Source organism: Myotis lucifugus, unplaced genomic scaffold, assembly GCF_000147115.1.
Source record: "Myotis lucifugus unplaced genomic scaffold, Myoluc2.0 scaffold_73, whole genome shotgun sequence".
Classification (NCBI taxonomy): domain Eukaryota; kingdom Metazoa; phylum Chordata; class Mammalia; order Chiroptera; family Vespertilionidae; genus Myotis; species Myotis lucifugus.
The window spans coordinates 4,787,322-4,807,344 of record NW_005871121.1 but is presented as its reverse complement, the minus strand read 5'-3'; the positions used below and the strand labels follow the sequence as shown (position 1 = coordinate 4,807,344).

The following is a 20,023-nucleotide window of genomic DNA, read 5'->3' as shown; positions in this document are numbered from 1 at the left end:
AAGCAGTTGACCCTTAGTCAGAAGATGAACTTAAGGAATAGTAGCTGAATGAGAAAGTAAGTCCTGTTACTTCTCCCCCAAACCTCTGTCATTTCCCCAACTATGCTTTCATCAGCTCTGCAAAGGTTGAAAGTAAGTCTGTACTGATGAAAATTATTTGATTTTTTTTATCAAATAAACATCAGCCTCACTGCCCCCCTCTTCCTTCTTAGCTTCAATCACACTGGGGTGGGAATGGGGAAGGGAGTTGGATTGGATTCATACAGGTGTATGTAGTGTTGTGTTATATAGTGTTGAAAACTGAAATTCAAAATTTTTATTTGAACAGATTCTGTATTTTCAAAGCTAACAAGTCTTTTTTGTCTTTTTTCTCTTTCCATCCAAAGGTAAACCCACATGGCTAAAATAGTTGAATAAAAATTTTAATAATTTTGTTTTTAATTTTGTAGAACTTGACCTCTTTCCTGAATTAATTGGAACTGAAGAAATAATCAAGGTATCATAGCTATATTTTATATTCAAATGTTTTAAACTTTAAAAGTCTATTATGAATTGTTCATTAGGTTTCAGATATTCCATTAACAAAAATTTGTGTTGCATTAGTTTTTGTAGGGTTTCTTGATGAGCTTTATAGATAGTCCTATAATTGGTATACATAATTTTTATATGAAGAACTTAGAAGACACTTTAATGAGTATAATAAAAATAATAGAGATACAAAGATTTGGTGATAATGAAAAATGAATCTTAAAAATAATTATGGCTATGAACTATAGCTATAAATCAGAAATTTTTCACTGTCAAATTTTTCAGAAAGACTAAAATAATATCAATTCTCTTTTTTCCAGGTGCATTTTTACTTTTTTATTTTTTTTATCAATTCTTAATATTACTACAGTTTATTTAACTTAACTAATGATTAATAGATTGATAATAAATATGGGCCAAAATATATATTGAATATATTTTTTTTTGCCCATTTAATTTGAATATTTGTGTTTGGACTATTCAGACGATAATGTTTGTTCTTCAAGTAAAAGGGTAATTAAAAATATTTATACATATTAACATTGTCTTAATTTTTAAAAGATAGAGAAACTGACTGATGTATCTAATATATAAACCCAAATGCACTATTCATCTTAACTGAGATTATATATTTAAATCCAGATGCTGTTGTTAATGTAGTATGGATGTGTGTATATGTACATATATATGTATGAGATCATAAAGTGTGATAACTAATGCTATTATCTAGCAATAAGTAGCAGTTGGGTTGTGTTTTACATGTATAATTACCTCAATACTTTATATAACTTACAGCAATTCTCTCTTGCAAAGGATTATTTTACCAAAATAGCCAGTTCATCTATTAACAAGAGTTCATAGAATTCAGCTAAGGGTATCTTTCTGTGAGTGTGCGTGCCTGCATGCTTATGTGCACATGTGCATGGATATGTATGTACCTAGAAATTATCACCAGAATCAAGCCAAAGGCAGGAAAAAGAAAATATTTTTACACTGTAAATTCAAATCTTTAGTTTGTGTCTTAGTCCAGACTGCTATAGCAAAATACCGTAAACAGGATAGCTTCTAAACAACAAAAATTTATCTCTCACAGTCCTGGAACCTGGGAGTCTGAGATTAAGGTGCCAGCACGATCAGGTTCTGGAGAGGGCCTTCTGGGTGCAGGCTGTGCGCTTCTCCACATGGTAGAGAGCAGAGCAGAAGAAGCAAGCTCTCCCATGACTCTTACAAAGGCACTGATCCCACTCACGGGGTTCCCCTTAAAACCTAATTTTAATTACCTCCCCAAGACCCCCACCTCCTAATGCCATCACATTGGGAGGGTAGAATTTCAACAGATGAGTTGGGAGGGGTGGGCACAAACATTCAGTCCATAACACTGTCCACTTTCATTGATTCATGCAGGCATGAATGATAGAGATTGGTGAATATCTGGAATGTATTTGTAGTGGGTTTAAGCCTGAATATGGAAATGAATAGTTTGGGGATGTTCCTCAGATCCTCTTTAAATAGAATTGTATGACTTTGAAAGACAAAGTATCTCCAGCATAATCAAGGCTTTCCAATGATTTTTGAAAAATGGAAGTTGTAAAGGATAACAGGGGTGGCACAGATCAAAACCATAGTGGAAGAGAGATTCACAATAACTCCATAAGAAATTATAGGAAGAAGTACCCATTAAAATATTTGTAGTTTCACATATGTATAATCATAGAGCATGACTTACATATTCTCCTTCAAATGCTGACAAAAGGCAGTATGGCCTCATAGAGATTTGCAAGATTTGATGGGTAGGATTAATAAATGATCCATCACCTTCATCAGATTCTGGGAGGTATCTGAACTTCATAAAGTCTAAAATCTGCTAGAAAAGATAAAAATAGAAGGGAAGTGTGTATCTACGCGCATATAGTAATTTTTCCAGATTTAACAGAAGAAGAAGGTGTGTAGCATTATGTTTTAAGAAAAATTTCATAGAAATCTACAGAGCTTATGGAAGGAAGATAATAAAGTGTGTTTGTATAAGCAGAGAAAGAAAAGCAATGTTATTGTGGGATTTGGTAGAAATTGTTAGATCATATAGAGAATATAGATGATGTCTTTTGGGAACTTTGGTTGAGAGGGGAGGAGAGGGTGGAATAATAACTAGAAGTTAATTAGCGAGGGTGGAGTTGGTAGGTCCCTGTTTTGGTTGTTTTAGTGTTAGGAGGAGGTATGTGTTTGTCTATGGCTTCTATTTTCCCCATAAACAGTAAGGTCATCTGCTGTGAATGAAGGATGAGGAGAGGAAAACGGGTTTGAATAGAGCAGAAAAAAGTTTGACAGAGTCTTGGCAGAGGATAAGAACATGGAGTGATACAGAAACTAGGCACAAATCCAGATTTGCAAAAATGAGGAAGAGTTGAGAAAATCCATGTTGTTAAACTTAGCACTGATCCTCAGCAAAACTTTCAATCAGATTACAAAACAAATGGGTAAGAACTTCTAGGGAAAGCAGAGATATCTGGCACCAACAAATTTTCCCCGAGAGTGAGTCAAGGCAATCTCTTCTCATTTCCTTTTTTATGAGGTGTTGGGGCTTGTAAATTAAGTGAGTATTTTATTCAGGAAAATTATTTGGTGAAAGCACTTGGGTTGTCCTTATGAACAAGATATTAAACAATGCAAAATTTCATGAAGAAATACTGACCACTGGTGAGGCAATTTGTCTAGGCCCATGGTCGGCAAACCGCGGCTTGCGAGCCACATGCAGCTCTTTGGCCCCTTGAGTGTGGCTCTTCCACAATATACCACATGTGGGCGCACACGTACAGTGCGATTGAAACTTCGTGGCCCATGCGCAGAAGTCAGTATTTTGTGAAAGAGCCGGTATTTTGTGGAAGAGCCACACTGAAGGGGCTTGCGAGCCACGTTTTGCTGGGCCCCAGTTTGCCGACCACTGGTTTAGGGGATCTAAGAGAATATTTATTTTTAGCATCAATACAATCTAGATCATTAAAGCTGAAATACTTCTCACAATTGTCATATATTTGTCTTAGAAAATACTTAAAATCAAAAGAATTAAGTTCTGAATAGTTAAGCGTGAAAACCAATGCAGCTTTTCATGTGTAAGAGATACATGATCATGTACACACATGGTTTAAGATTCAGATATTATCTATTGATATTGGTCAAGTTCTACTGATTAATTCATACTGAGTCACTTTTTTCTTCTTTTAAAGGACATGGCCCTGAAAGATCTAATAGATGACAATGCTAACAAACAGACAAATCATATCTCATATGGGCTAAAAATATCATATTTTGATACCTTTGGCAGTTTTGTTTCTAAATATATAATTAGACATGTTATAAAATGAACAGGTTTTTTATTTTTTAATATATTTTATTGATTTTTTACAGAGAGGAAGGGAAAGGGATAGAGAGTTAGAAACATCAGTGAGAGAGAAACATCGATTCAGCTGCCTCTTGCACACTCCCCACTGGGGATGTGCCCGCAACCAAGGTACATGCCCCTGACTGTAATCGAACCTGGGACCCTGGAGTCCGCAGGTTGATGCTCTATCCACTGAGCCAAACCGGTTAGGGCTGAACAGGTTTTTTAAAAAGGCAAATCAACACCAGAAATTATGGGTCTTGGTTGACCTCTCGCTAGATTGTTCGTGGGTCATTATAGTGACTAAGTGGTCATGAAAGGCTGGGTCACCTGAACGGTGTTTCCAAAGGAAACACAAAATAACTAACTAGTACTAGAAATGTATTTTGACAAGCTGTCTCTAAAATGTCTGCCTAAGTCTTAAGTGGAAAGTATTTCAAACAAAATGAAAAATAAAAAAAACCTCTTTCTATTATGAGGTCTTAAAAATTATGATTTATTCTTAATATATACAATGAAATATGCTGAATGTGCAACTACTTTGGTCTTTGAAATTAGTTGTTTCATTGACATTTCATATTACAAAAAGCTAATTCCTATTTAGTTTGTTGTCAGATGCACTGAACAGAGAAACAAAAAATAATAAATACTATGTTAAATAACACTCCCAGTAACTACAATGTGTCTTCCTTTCAAAGCTGTGGTATCTATTAATTTAATTACTTCATTACGTAGCATTAAAATAAAGGCAGCCATAAATAGGATGTTTTCATTAAATTTAATTACTCTCTCTAGAGCAGCAGTTCTCAACCTGTGGGTCGCGACCCCTTTGGCAGTGGAACGACCCTTTCACGGGGGTCGCCTAAGACCATCCTGCATATCAGATATTTACATTACAATCATAACAGTAGCAACATTGCAGTTATAAAGTAGCAACGAAAATAATTTTATGGTTTGGTCACAACATGAGGAACTGTATTTAAAGGGCCAGAAGGTTGAGAACCACTGCTCTAAAGGGTGGATGATAAAGGTTATAGGATAGAGCAGCGATTTTCAACCCATGTGCTGGAACACTTTAAAACATGCGATACCTGACTGTTTAATTAGAGGCACTGACCTCTTTTCCCTTCAGTGGTTCTCAACCTTCCTAATGCCGCCACCCTTTAATACAGTTCCTCATGTTGTGGTGACCCCCAACATAAAATTATTTTCATTGCTACTTCATAACTGTAATTTTGCTACTGTTATGAATCATAATATAAATATCTGATATGCAGGATGTATTTTCATTGTTCGCGACCCACGGGTTGAGAAACGCTGCCTTAGATTGTCAAATAAAAAAATGGCAACATCCCGGCTGGTGTGGCTCAGTGGTTGAGCATCAACCTATGAACCAGGAGGTCACTGTTTGATTCCCAGTCAGGGCACATGCCCAGGTTGCCACTCAATCTCCAGTAGGGGGCGGGCAGAAGGCAGCCGATCAATGATTCTCATCACTGATGTTTCTATTCTCTCCCTCTCCCTTCTTCTCTCTGAATAAAAAAGAAAAAACATATTTGAAAAAAAATGACAACAGCCAACACAATAACCATCTGGTGTGAATAAAATAAAATTATACCTCATTGTTTCGGCAGATAGGAAAAAATATAATATATTTTTTGGTGGGTAGCAGAATTTTAGCAATTAGTTTTTGTGTGCCATGAGATGAGAAGGCTTTCTCTGGAATGGTGCTTTATGGGAAGTCCCCAAGATCCCACGAATGAAGATTACCAGTATACTGCAGTATAAGATATTATTGAGATGTAGCTGTTCTCTTATTTCCTTATGTTCCACTAAATCTTGTTTGCTTTTCAAAGGAGGAAGAAGAGGAAGAAGACACGCCTGTGAATCCTGGTAGAGACAGTGCCACAAACCAAATAAGGAGAAAGGAACCCCAGAGTTCTACCACAACAAACTACCATCGCATAGGGACTAAATTCAACGAGGCCAAGACTAACCGAGGAGGGGACTTCTCTGGAAAGGGTGATATTCCCAACACGTCTCTAGATCCCACTTCCCGACCAGTCACTGCATTAGCCCCAGAAAAAGATGTCTCTTTGACATCACGGGCTGTGACCAAACCTCCACTTCTCACTCTGGAAGGCACTTCAGCCTCTAAAACTGTCCTCAGATTTCCACAGGGGAACGTGTCTGGGACTGTGGAATCTCTAAGCACAGCTTCTGTAATGGAATCTCAAGAGGTATCTACTGATCTCAGTGACGAAGAGAATTTACTCACCAGTGTCAAGCTCGACCCGGGAGCCGATGATTCTTCAGGCTCCAGTCCCACCACTGCTGCTGGGCCGTTCACCTCCGAGAACATAGCCCACGGGTACGAATTTTCTTCAGAAAACCCAGAGGCCATCACCTATGATGTCCTTATCCCAGCACCGACGAGAAATGTTTCCGAAGAGTCAGCATCGTCGGGTTCAGAAGAATCCCTCAAAGACCCTTCCGGGGAGGGAAGTGTGTGGTTTCCTGGCCCCACGGACGGGAGGACACAGCCCGATGTTGGATCAGGTGGCGAGGGCCTCCTCCCGACTCATCCCACCGAGAGACATGTGGACGCATCTGAGAAGACAGCCGAGTCCTCTTCTCCAGGCCCGTGGGTGCCCCAGGGCCCCTCGGTCACAGATATGGAAATGCCACCTTCTTCTTCCTTTGCCTTCTTCCCCACCGAGGTAACACCTCGCGCTTTCACTCCGTCCTCTGGGAAACGGGATTCGGTGCCCACTGTCAACGTGGTCTATTCGCAGACCACGCAGCCCGTGTACAATGGTGAGACACCTCTTCAGCCTCCCTCCAGTAGTGGCGCCTTTCCTCTAGTCACCCCTGTGTTGCTTGGCCATCCGGTCCTCGACACTCCCCCTGCCGCTTCGAGTAGTGATCCGGCCTTGCATGCGACGCCTGTGTCTCCCAGTGTCCCTGTGTCATTCGACTCCATCCTGTCTTCCTCTGATGGTGCACCTCTGCTTCCATTTTCCTCTGCTTCCTTCAGTAGTGAATGGTTTCGCCATCTGTACACGGCTTCTCAGATCCTCCCACCAGTGACCTCCGCTGGGGAGCGTGCCCAGGGGTCCCTGCATGCTTCTCTGCCAGTGGCCGGGGGCCATGTCCTGTTAGCGCCCAGCCTGGCCCAGTCCTCTCCTGTGATGGCACATCAGGCCACGCCTCATGCTGCTTCAGAGACGTTGGAATTCGGTGGTAGTGACGCTGGCGTCCTTCATAAAGCGCGCCTGTCTCCTCCAGCTGAGCCAGCCGGCAGTGATGTCACCATGCATGCACGTTCTTCGGGGCCCGAGCCTTCCTCTGCCTTGTCTCATGCCGAGGCCTCCCAACACCTCTTCACTGTTTCTTATGGTTCTGCAGTCCCTGTGCATGATTCTGTCGGTGTGTCTTCTCGGGGTTCCTTCCTTAGCGGTCCTAGCCACACACCCATGCCGCGGCCTTCGTTAATATCCCCCACCGCACCGTGGCTGCAGCCCACTCACGGCCTCTCTGGTGATGGGGAGTGGTCTGGAGCCTCCTCTGATAGTGAGTGGCTTTCCCCTGACCCAGATGGTCTGACAGCCCTTAACATTTCTCCGCCTGTTTCTGTCGCTGAATTTACATATACGATATCTGTGCTTGGTGATGATGATGATAAGCCGCTCTCTCAAAGGGATGTAGGAGATGGAAATCAGACTGAACTGCACATGTCTCCTTTCACTGAGATGGGTTCCCGTCCTGAAGGCACAGTCACGCCCGGCCTGTACAGTAATGTAAATAAGTTGAATGCATCTTTACAGGAGTCCCCTGTTTCCATTTCTAACACAAAGGGCATACCTCCAGGCTCTCTTGCTTATACTACCACTAAGGTTTTTGATCATGAGATTAGTCAACCTCCAGAAAATAACTTCTCAGTTCAACCTACACTTGCCGTATCTCAAGCAGCCGGCGATCCTTCTCTTACACCTGTGCTTAGCGCAGACTCAGAGCCAGCGCCCTCTGACCCCGCTTCTAGTGAAACATTATCTCCTTCGACTCAACTCTTATTTTATGAGGCCTCCGCTTCTTTTAACCCTGAAGTATCGCTGCAACCTTCCTTTCAGGCTTCTGATGTTGACACGTTGCTTAAAACTGCTCTTTCGGCTGTGCCTAGCGGTCCAATATCGGCTGCCTCCCCCAGGGTTGAGCACATTAGTCCTACAATATTGCATCCCATGGCATCCAGTTCTGCTTCAAGTGAAAGCATGCTACACTCCACATCTGTGCCAGTTTTTGGTGTATCACCTGCTTCTAATATGCCTGCTGCCTCACTTCAAAGTGTAACCATTTCTTATGCAAATAAGAAAGATGTTGAACCAGTCTTGCTTAAAAGCGAAAGTTCCCAGCAAGTGGTACCTTCATTGTTCAGTAATGATAAGTTCTTCCAAACTGCCCGTTTGGAGCTTAACCATGCCTTTCCCCCGAAAGGAAGGCAGGCATTTGCTACTCCTGTTTTATCGATGGATGTACCTCCCAATACACTTTTAAATGAGTTTGTATATCCTGGTGAAGCCTTCACCTCCACCAAGGGTTCCATTACTGAGGAGGTATTGGCTGGTATTCCAGCAGTTGTTTCTGATACACTTTTAACTGCTGGTCATTCTGTCCCTCTCGGGAATGCGTATGTTTCTATTCCAGCCGCTTTTCCCAACAAAGATGGTTCTGTTGCCACAACCAAGTTGCTGTTTCCTTCTAAAACAATTTCTGAGCTGACTCACAGTGCCAGATCTGATGCTGAGTTAGTGGGTGGTGGTGGTGATGATGATGATGACGACGACAGAGATAGAGATGGCTTAGCTGTAAATAAGTGTATGTCCTGCTCCGTCTATAGAGAATCCCAGGAAAAGGTGATGATTGGTTCAGACCCCAAGGAAAACAGTCTTGTGGATCAGAATAACCCAATATCATACTCCCTGTCTGAGAAGTCTGGAGAAGAAAGTAAAGTCACAGTTGTGACCTCAGAAAGTCAGACTTATATGGACAGAAGTCCTAATAAATCACCATCAACACATGTGCTCTCCCAAAAGCACAGTGATGGGAAACAGGACAGTGACCTTCAGACTGCCGAGGCCCGGCTTCCTTTCCCCCCGGCATCTGCAGCATGGGCAGTTCTCACAGGGGACGAAGAGAGCGGATCAGGGCAAAGTGTCTCAGGTAGTCTTACTGAGAACGAGACCGCCACAGCGTTCAGTTTTCCAGATGTTAATGAAAGCGCTGTGGCCGGGGTCCTGGAAGCAGGTGACTCAGGAATAACTCCTGGATCCCCACAGTCCTCAGCACCGACTGTTGCTAGCAGGCACTCAGAAGTGGTCAGCATTTCAGAGGCAGGTTAGTGGTGCATCAAAGGGATAGGATCGGAGGCTGGGGGTTTTCTTCCTCAAAAAATAGAAAAGTCATGAAAACATAGAAAGTTGGTAAAATGATGCATCGGTTTTTAACCAAAACTTCAAATCAATTTACGGTTTTTAGAGGATGATTTTATTCATTACCTCAAATGAATACTCACTATGTGGGTGGGTTTTTTTTTTTGCTTTTTATGAAAATATTGTTGGCATACCATGTTGTATTAGTTTTAGGTGTACAACATAGGGATTCAACATTGATATACCTTATGATGTGTTCACCATGACAAGTCTATTAACCATCTGTCAGTGCAAAATTATTATGCTATTATGGACTCTATTTCCTATGCTGTACACTACATCCCTGGGCCTTATCTATTTTATAACTGGAAGTTGTCCCTCCTGTTCCCCTTCACCTTTTTCAGTCATTGCCCCATTTCCCCACCCCAACTCCCAGCAGCCATCACAGTTTGTTCTCTGAATCTGAGTCTGTTTCTGTTTTGTTTGTTTTGGTCTTTAATTCTCTGCAAAAGAGAGAAAGTGACTTTTATTTATTGTCAGTTTTTCATGTTCTACAGGATGCCTCTTGTATGTGGGAGCAATTATGTGTGCATAATATATTTTTACTATATGCTTTTTAAATGATAGCTTAAAGTGTTGCTATTTTTAGATTATTTTAATTTTCCTATTTACTCATGTTCTAAAATAAGGTGTAAATGAGTTCTATTGAATTCAAAAAATGAATTATAAGTTCTGAGAGTAATATGATATAAGCACCTTTTTCTGACCTGCTCCATGAAAAGGAGTTACATAATTTGCGCCACATCAGCTTGGGGAGCTTTATAAAAAAGTCCTGTTGCTAACTTTTGAGAGTGAATGATAAGCTTTTTTTAAAAACAAGGTTTTAATTTTTTAAAATTGTCTTTGTTTGATTATCTTAATGTTGCCTAAAGAGGGCAGTATAAACTAACAAAGCACAGTCTACTTTGTACTTGTTATACACCTTTCTAAGAAGTTAAATAATGGGCATTAATATGCAGTGTATGTATAGGTTTTGTATGACAAGATGTAAAATGTTAGAACACTTTCTGTAGAAATGCATTTCATTTATTAATGGATTTTATGCAAATTAGTTTTTTGGCCAGATGTTTCTTAGAGCAGATTATTTACAGCATGTTTGCTTCAAATGCCAGTGAGAAAAAAGGGAAATTCAATACCATTAACCACACAGAATACTAGATAATTTTATTGAATTGATCATAAGGATTTTATAATTTGCTTTTATTCAATTTTAAAACATTTTTTAAATTAACAATGAACATACTTAAATCTAACAGTAAATTAAAAGACAGGCTAGAGTAACATCTTTCAGTATTATTGCATAAAAGTGAATATTTATAATCCAGAACATAGACACTAATCCCTTGTGACATTTTTTCTCTTTCATTATTTGTATTCCCTTCAATTGTATGCTGTTCTTTCAGTATAGCAGCAATTAAAAGTTTGTACATTTTGATAGAGAAGTTGTCTAAGTATTCTGACTTGATACTATTTAACATTGCATTCCAATTTAAAAACTTAAACTCTATGTGAGAATAAATAATGAACCCATAGGTCACCATATTCACTAGTATTGCTATCTATCTATCTATCTATCTATCTATCTATCTATCTATCTATATATATATATCCGGTGCTATGGCTCCAATTATAGTACATTTTTTAAATGTTTATCAGATGCATTTTAGAGGAAAATATCAGGAATCAATCTATTTTTCTGTCTTTCTGGGCAGTGACATCATTGAGATATTCTTGCTAGATTATGCTTTTATGGAAAGACAATATATATAGGGAAATACCAAATCTAGAATTATTGACTAAAATTTAGCAATTTCTCTTCAATAAATCTTACTAGATTTATCAAATTATTAAGAGTATGTTTTCCCACTGATGAGGAGAAAACAACATGAATATAGCATCCAACATCATCAAATAACAATTAATGAAGTAAATAAAGTAAAACAAGATTAGGGAAATTATGGCTTGTTTTTAAACCTATATCTGTAAAAAAAAATAATACATAGTATGTCTTATCAAATAAGTGAATATGCGTCTTTGTCAAATGCCTATAGACTAATTCTGAAAATCATAATTTGATTATGTATCTTTAAAGGTAGAATAACTTATAAGACATGTTTTTCAAAATAATATAGGTAAGCCAAATATTAATATCTGCAGTTTATGACTGCATAAACCTAGACCCAGAGATATTAGGTTATCTGATCCAGGTCAGTTAGGGAGTTAATACAAAACTGAGACTGAAAACCTGAGTTATTGGTGTCTATGATCTTAGGACTAGGCTTTCAAGATTGTAGATAATAAAATATGTATATAATGCTTAGTTTGTAATGCCAGAATTATAATGTTTTATTCTGAAAAGGTACTTTAAAATATTAATCTTAGTTTTTTTATTTTCTAATTGTCTATCAGTAGATTCTTGTCTTATCATTTAGGTAAGTTATATATACAACTGAGCTTATATCAAAATTAATATTTTAGTTTCAACTAATGAATATAAAAATCAATACAACTAGTTGTCCTTATAATATGCAATGCAGTCAGTTGATTGTGTGCATTGTCCTGTAGTATCCCACCTTGAACAAAATACCTAGATTTCATAATATGTAATTAATTATTATGGAGTTATAATTCTAACTCCTCAATTAAAGGTTTTATTTAAAATCAGACCTCTCAGAAAACTTAAGAGAAAGTTTGTATACAAGACTATATTTGTGCACATGTGTATGGATAGTGTGTGTACATAGTGTGTATGGTATATATGGTAATTTGTTATGCATTTTATGTGTTATGTATCTTATATAGCACATATATGATCATACATACCTCATATATGTTGCACATGCATATATATAAATGAGATGTATGTATCTATATATGTTTATATGCATATTGTTATGAATATTTGTAGTCATTGAAGACCTCTGTAATTATATAAGCTCACTTTGTATGTAATTAATGTACATCATTGATTCTCAAACTTTAATGTGAACCAGAATTACCTGGAGGACTTGTTAAACACAGATTTCAGGGCCTTACCCACAGTGTCTTTTTTATTATTATTAATTTTCAGAGAGAGAGAGAGCAAATCATTGACTTGTTCCACTTATTTACACATTTATTGGTTGATTCTTTCCCCCTCTCCCCTCGCTGGTTATTTGTGGGTCTTTTTTAATTCTTTATTGTTGAAAATATTACATATGTCTCCTTTCTTGCCCATTGACCTCTCCCAGCCTGCTCCTGCCCCCCAGCACAGGCCCTCACCCCCCTATTGTCTGTGTCCATTGGTTATGCTTATATGCATGCAAGTCCTTTGGTTGATCTCTTACCACCCCCCTCCCACTTTCCCCTGCCTTCCCTCTGAGGTTTGATGGTCTGTTCGCTGCTTCTATATCTCTGGATCTATGTTGTCCATCAGTTTACATTGTTCAATATATTCCACAAATGAGTGAGATCAGGTGATACTTATCTTTCTCCGACTGGCTTATTTCGCTTAGCAGAGTGCTCTCCAGGTTGACTCTTTTATGCCCTGATTGGAGACTGAACCTGCAACCTTGGCATATCAGGACGACACTCTAACCAACTGAACTACCCGGCCAGGGCACCATTGAGTTTCAGTAAATGTAGGGGTAGGCCCCAAACTTGCATTTTTAACAAATTTCAGGGGATCCAATGCCACTAAGGACTGCACTTTGAGAATAACAGACACAGATAGTATTAACCACCCTTTGTAATTACTAGGTATCAGGAACTTTGCTAAATGGTGGTTTAATTTATTACCCACAGATTTTCCATTTAGACCATCATAGTTACAACAGAAAAAAATGTAAAGACAATAAAATAAGGTGCTTTTTAAATTTCATAGAGATATTGTAAAGGATTCATCATCAAATTAATTCATTTTCTAAATGAGCCTCTCCATATACGTAACTGCCAGAGCACATGGTTAACGAAGTAGAAAGTAAACGTGGGCTTCTCTCACAGAATATTAACTACAGCGCAAGTGTCAATTGACTTATAATATTTCCACTTTTCCATTTTATGATTTTTAGGCACATCCTTGAATTCCACTATTTTTATTTTTTTTAGAAAATGCATTTATAAATTGTAAGAACAAACATTTTGGGAAACTTGAGTATCATTTCTATGCCTTGGATCTGTGTGAGTAGATGAAAATTTTGGCCCTTTTTGCATCATCCAGTTACAGAAGGAAGCTATCATTTTACATCTTAAGTTCTCTGCATTAGCTATATTTTGCTTATGAATGTATATCACTCTCAAAACATTTCAATTTCCATTGAATCCCTTTGTCTCATGTCACTAATGGTAAGGTACTTAGTGTAGCAGCACCAGATGTGCCATTTGTGTAGGAAGCGATGGAGACTCTCCTGGAGAAAGTAAATGTAGTTCTTTCTAAGCTCCTCCGGGCAGACAGGTGGTGCTGTCAGCGTGTCATTGTGGTAGAACAGTTCTGTTCAGGCGCCTTTGTCTCCCACTGCACACACCTCAGAGCAGAAGGGACGATGGTGCCTGGCCACTGACCCCCTGGGTTCTGAACCGCCTGTAACAACTTGGAAGGCAGCGCCAGTGCAGTGATTTTGAAAGTGCTAGAACAATGACACGCCTGCTTGCTCACAAAAATACTCACTTGTCACCTTTTAAAATGAACCCAAGGAGAGAATTTAACCTTTTTCATAATTTACATTTGCATATTTGAAAAGAATTTCTTAGATCTATGTAGTCCTTCCATTCATGTGCAGTAGTATTTTTATTTTTGATAGAGAAACATTTGTTAAGAAGGATATTCAAAATAACATTTTTAAAGCATCCTGCATTTAAATTTTAAATCGTTGTTATCTTTTTTTTTTTTTTTTACAGATGAACAGTCTTTTATTCATTACAGCACATTGATAATGCACACCGGCTCTCAGCTTCTGGGCAGGTGAAAGCTATCATTATCATTCTGAAATTCCTTCTAATAAGGAAACAGTGTTTCACAGAATTATCATAATTTACAGGACAATTCAAAAGAACCTGCCCAAATCATTTGAAATAGAGAAAGAGATAGATTAAAAGCAAATGTTTGTTTTTTTGTTTTGTTTTTCGATTGTTTGTGCATTTGTGTGTGTTTGTTGCTATTGAGTTGTAGGATTTCCATATAGATTTTGGATATTAACCTCTTATCAGTTATATGGTTTGCAAATATTTTCTCCCATTTTAGGGGTTGCCTTTCACTCTGTTTATTGTTCCCTTTATTGTGCAGAAGATTGTTACTTTGATGTAGTCCCACTTGTCTATTTTTTCTTTTGTTGCTTGTGCTTTTGCTGTCATAGCTAAGAAATCATTGCCAAGACCAATGTCATGAGATTTTCCCCTGTTTTCTTCTAGGATTTTTATAGTTTCAGACCTTATATTTAAATCTTTTATCCATTGTAGCTGGTATTTGTGTAGGGGTTAAGATAAGTGTTCAGATTCATACTTTTGCATTTGGATATCCAGTTTTCCCAGCACCATTTGTTGAGCACCATTTCCTTTCCCCAATCGTTGTTATCTTCATTAAGACTTATCTTAATGTAAGAACGGTTGTCCTAAGATTCTCTTTGAATGAAATGATTAACTGCTCCTAATTACTTACCTAATTGCAGGGCTAAAAATGATTCTTTTAAAATTAATTTTGGAAAATCAAGATTTTATATGGTGATTCAGTAAGTAGCATTGTTTTCCTGATTGTTTTATTTCAAAGCTGGATAGCCTTCTTATTTTAATACTTCCATTTCCCTGTTAACAATCTTCTCAAAGCAGTATTATGCTCACTCTTGCCATGGCTCCCCTACCTGGGAGCCAATCTCTGTTAGGATGTTATAGTTCTTCAGGTCTGATTGCCTGCCTTCTTTTTAGATTTTGGTTTACTTAAATTGGCTTATAATGATAAACATTCTTTGCATCATAGAGTCAAAATTTTAAAGGTAAGCAATTATTTGCAATTGTTTATGATTGAAAATTGCAATTATTTGATTGAAAATGTTGTAACTTTCCTTTAAATTTAAATATCAACTCTCTTCATTTTTTCCGACTACAGAGGCCAGTAATAGTAGCCATGAGTCTCGTATTGGTCTAGCTGAGGGGTTGGAATCCGAAAAGAAGGCAGTTATACCCCTTGTGATCGTGTCAGCCCTGACTTTTATCTGTCTAGTGGTTCTTGTGGGTATTCTCATCTACTGGAGGTAAGTTGAGTGTTTTCTTTGGAAATGTATTTCATAAAGCTCAGATTTTTGCCTGTTTTTACCTGAAAGTTTGTCCAAGCACATTCAAATTCTTTTTACTTGAGAGCTACCATTAACTTATCCAGGTACTATGAATGAGATTAATTTTTGAATCCAGAGTCATAATAATGAAAAATTTGATTATTCTTCATACTTCAATCAAACAATGAAAGGTAAAATGGAGGACCTTTGTATTAAGTTATTATAATGCAGTACTTTTACTTTCATATTTAACATTCAAACCTTATCATAACATTTAACATGATTATAAGCTTCTCAGCTTCAATGTCCCACTGTTATAATTTTTAAAATTATTATTTAAGAATACATAATTTTTGATATAGTAAAAAGTAGTTTTTTAATTATTGGATTTTGTACAAGATGCATATCAACTGCATACTAAAAAAAATAATACCCCATATATAAAAGTAAAATTCAAGCAATTAAAATATGAATTTAATTAGAAAATAAAATTAATGACCATATAAAGACCCATGGGATTTGAAAATATATTATAATTTGCCTTGAGGATGAAATTTAGCTTCATTCCCACCATAACCTACTAAAATCTTTAAAAGACAGAGAAAATTGTACCCATCATAAGCTTCCCATCCTATAGCAAGATGAACACAAAGCAAATTGGTGAGTTTAACATGAACACAATGTAAGTCAGTATAGCTGTTATGATTTTCTGTTAGTAAACAAGAACTTCATAATGATAAAGAGAATCATATCTGTAAACTAAGTAAAGGGCATAGCTTAGTACTTTCTAATTCTGTTTTCAAAGAGCATTTTGTTCAGAAGATCTATAATTAACTCCTTTTTGTTTACATTTTGCTATAAATCCATATTACCGTTCTTTGTGTGTTATCCCAAAATATATTCTCATTTTATTCAAAAATATTTACTATTTCAAAAATATTGACTATTTTCCACGTACCTAAGGTAACAACTATGGGAGAATATTTTTAAATGAATGAATGACAGTCACTTCTGTCAAGAAATTTATGCTCATTGAGGAGAAGTAATTCTCCATGAAAATACATAAAATATTATAAAAGTGCTTGCATGGCAGCTGATATCTGTAAAGCTAAAATGGCCTAAAAGAGCTAAAGAGCTAAAGCTACTAAAAGAGAACAAAGGATCTTCACAGGCCAGAAATGGCAGGCAAACATAATGTAGTGCTCGAGCTGGATGGGATTCAGGTGGAGATAGGCCTGGCCGGCGTGGCTCAGTGGTTGAGTATTGACTTATGAACCAGGAGGTCACGGTCTGATTCCTGTTCAGGGCACATGTGGGGCATACAGGAGGCAGCCTATCAGTGATTCTCTCTTATCGATATTTCTATCTCTCCTTTCCTCTCTGAAATCAATAAAAATATGTTAATAAAAAAATTTTAGAAAGCCCTCACAAGGCTTTGTAAAAAAAAAAAAAAGAAAAGAAGAAGGTGGAAATAAAGATAAAGGAGAAGGGCATTGCAGGCAGGAGGCAAGACCGGAAGCAGGATGAGCTGAGTATCTGAGAGCCATCCCTGGAGCATGTCGTTGCATGACATTGGTTGGCTACGGTAGATTGTTTTCAAGGCCAACTGTATTTCATATGTGATTTCCTTTCAGAACAGAGTAGACTGCAGACTGTGGAGAACCGATCATGCTTCTGTTATTGTACATGGGTTAGGTGCCTATTTTGTCCATAACATGATGCAAACAAAGCTGCTTTCTTCAGTAAGTTCTGTAGTTGCCAATGACTCTTTTTCCAGAAGAGCCCATGCTCTGCAGAGTCCCGAGGTCACAGTACAGAATTCATACATGTTTGATCAACAAGAATTCATGTTGCTTTCCTCCCTTCTTACCAACATTGATATCATGTTTATTTAAATGACTTGTTTATATCTAATCTATTTCCCCTGCCAAACTAATTTTTGAACTTATTGGGAATTGGAGTTAAACAAATTTAAAACAAGATGGAAAGCAGGACCTAATTCTACTTCATAGTAAATAGTGCTAGAACAAAGTTCCAATAAAGATGTCAGATAGTTTATCGTTATAAGATTGAAATAATTATTATGAGTCTTCTCATCTCTTACTTAATATTTTAAGTTTATTTTCTACAAATTTGAAAATTACTCTTATTTCAATATGATTTGATATTTCATGGAAAATTAAAGTTTGGAGTGTTTTTTATCTTCTATTAATAATGGGTCATTCCATCTGTATCATGCAAGGAAAAAACATGAAATTACAAGTTGGACAATATTAATTTTACTTTCACCAATAAGATGTTTCTCTTTTCCTCACAAATAACATGAGATATACCTTGAATACAGAGTGCATTCGCACTCTGATGGTTTTATGTGTTTTGTTTTGTTTTAAATATATTTATTGATTTCAGAGAGAGTAAGGGACAGGAAGATAGAAACATCAATGATAATAGAGAATCATTGATTGGCTGCCTCCTGCATGCCTCCTGCCAGGGATCAAGCCTGCAACCTGGGCATGTGCCCTTGACCAGAATCGAACCTGGGACCCTTCAGTCCGCAGGCTGACGCTCTATCCACTGAGCAAAAACAGCTGGGCTTTATGTGTATATTTTATATCTAACTATCAAATGTTTTGATAAGATTTGCTATTTTTACTTACCCATTTCAAAACTTGACATATCTGTTCTATTCACATCCATGTGAAGTTAAATCTCTTTGAAATGTCATCTTTTAGATCAATAATATGATAGGGTTATCATTTGCTAAGTTACAAAATGCCAGTGTTAGTACATTCTTCAAGGTTTGTGTCAATTACCCAAATTCCACTGTAGATGCATTTGTGAACAATATGATTCCACTAGTCAATTTGGAAACATTTTAGGCCTTCCTGGAAACGGCAGCCTGTGGAAAGGTTAAAAATCATACCAGCCCAGCTGGCGTGGCTCAGTGGTTGAGCATCAACCTATGAACCAGGAGGTCATGGTTCAAATCCCTGTCAGGGCACATGCCTGGGTTTCAGGCTCGATCCCCAGTAGGGGGCATGCAGGAGTCAGCCAATCAATAATTCTCTCTCATCATTGATATTTCTATCTCTCTCTCCCCTCCTTTCCTCTCTGAAATCAATAAAAATATTTTTTTAAATCATACCAACAAGAGTCCTAATGGTAATATGGCCCTTTTTTGTGTTTTTAAGTTTACATATTTAAACATTTTTTCTAGCCTAGTTTTTAGGAGAAAAATATAACCTCAGAGTGTTATGATAAATCCTCTCTTTTGTCTAATTTACCTAACTCAAGGTGGTCCTCTATGTTTTATGCAAACCTTGAGAGAAAAGATGTTGTAGCAGGAAGACAGAATAAATTAGAGGTGATAAAGTCTGGGTCCCTTTCCCAGTTCATCCTGGCATTGGTTTTATGGCCTTGGGCACCTCACTCACCCACCTAAGAATTAGTTTTCTCTTTTTACCATTTGCAGGGAAGTTTCACTAGATTACCGTACAGATTTCAGTCAGCCCTTTCGGGTTTCTGTCATGAATACAGCATGAGGGATGGATATTGTTTCCTATTTGTATAAGGATCTAAAAAATGGAATAATAATTACAAATGTTGAATGTTGAGTTTTTAATTCTAAATACTTACTGTGATGAAAAGGTGTAAATTGAATAATCAGATTAACGTTGATTGATAGGGCCTATGTCTGCAAGTTTAAAACAGTCATCACTTTTTCATCATGGCTGAGTGATAATTAGCAGGAGACATAGTGATCAACACTTAGCACATAAACGTGAAGACAGTCATTGCTTATACAGAACAGATGGACTATAGATAGTGAGTCTTGTCATACATTAAATAATATGCCTTGAAATGATTTTCCAGATGTTTTAAGGTATAATTTACATAAACCAAGTTGTAAATTTCAAAGATGAAAAATTACTTTGATAAGGAAGATAGTCAAAAAGTTCTTTTTAAAAAGACAAGGGGTAAATTTTTTTAGAGCTTTTTTAGTAGTTAGAATTTAAAAAAAAACAAAAACACCAAAGTTATATTCAACAAAACAGCATTCATTAAAAGCAGTGTAGAAAAGAACTTGCCATAGACACATTGTTTTGACTGGTGGGAGTGGGAAGAAAAGCATTTCGAATTCTCTCTTCATCTTAAATTTAAGTTTGTAGGACATTGAGGGGAGCTACCACCCCAGAATAGAGGTCTCCCAGTACCATGCTGCCTTTTAAGTAGAATGTCACTTCCTAGGTAAGATTACCTAGTAGCAATATACAAATGCCCTTCATCCAGAATTTATCCTGCACTATTTTAATATTTCCCATTTACAAGCTTTTTTGGTATGATTTTCCTACTTACAAGGTTCTTTTGCTAAAAAAAGTAGAGTTGGT

At 37.4% G+C, this 20,023-nt stretch overlaps 1 protein-coding gene across 1 annotated transcript in view; it reads left to right on the top strand.

Moving 5' to 3' along the window:
• Positions 1–20,023, top strand: part of PTPRZ1 (protein tyrosine phosphatase, receptor type Z1) — a 192,222-nt gene that overhangs the window by 137,502 nt on the left and 34,697 nt on the right. The window contains exons 13-15 of the mRNA XM_023755324.1: positions 450–496; positions 5,761–9,298; positions 15,470–15,614. Of these exons, the coding sequence (XP_023611092.1) occupies positions 450–496; positions 5,761–9,298; positions 15,470–15,614 (3,730 nt within the window). The remainder of the gene's footprint in view (positions 1–449; positions 497–5,760; positions 9,299–15,469; positions 15,615–20,023) is intronic.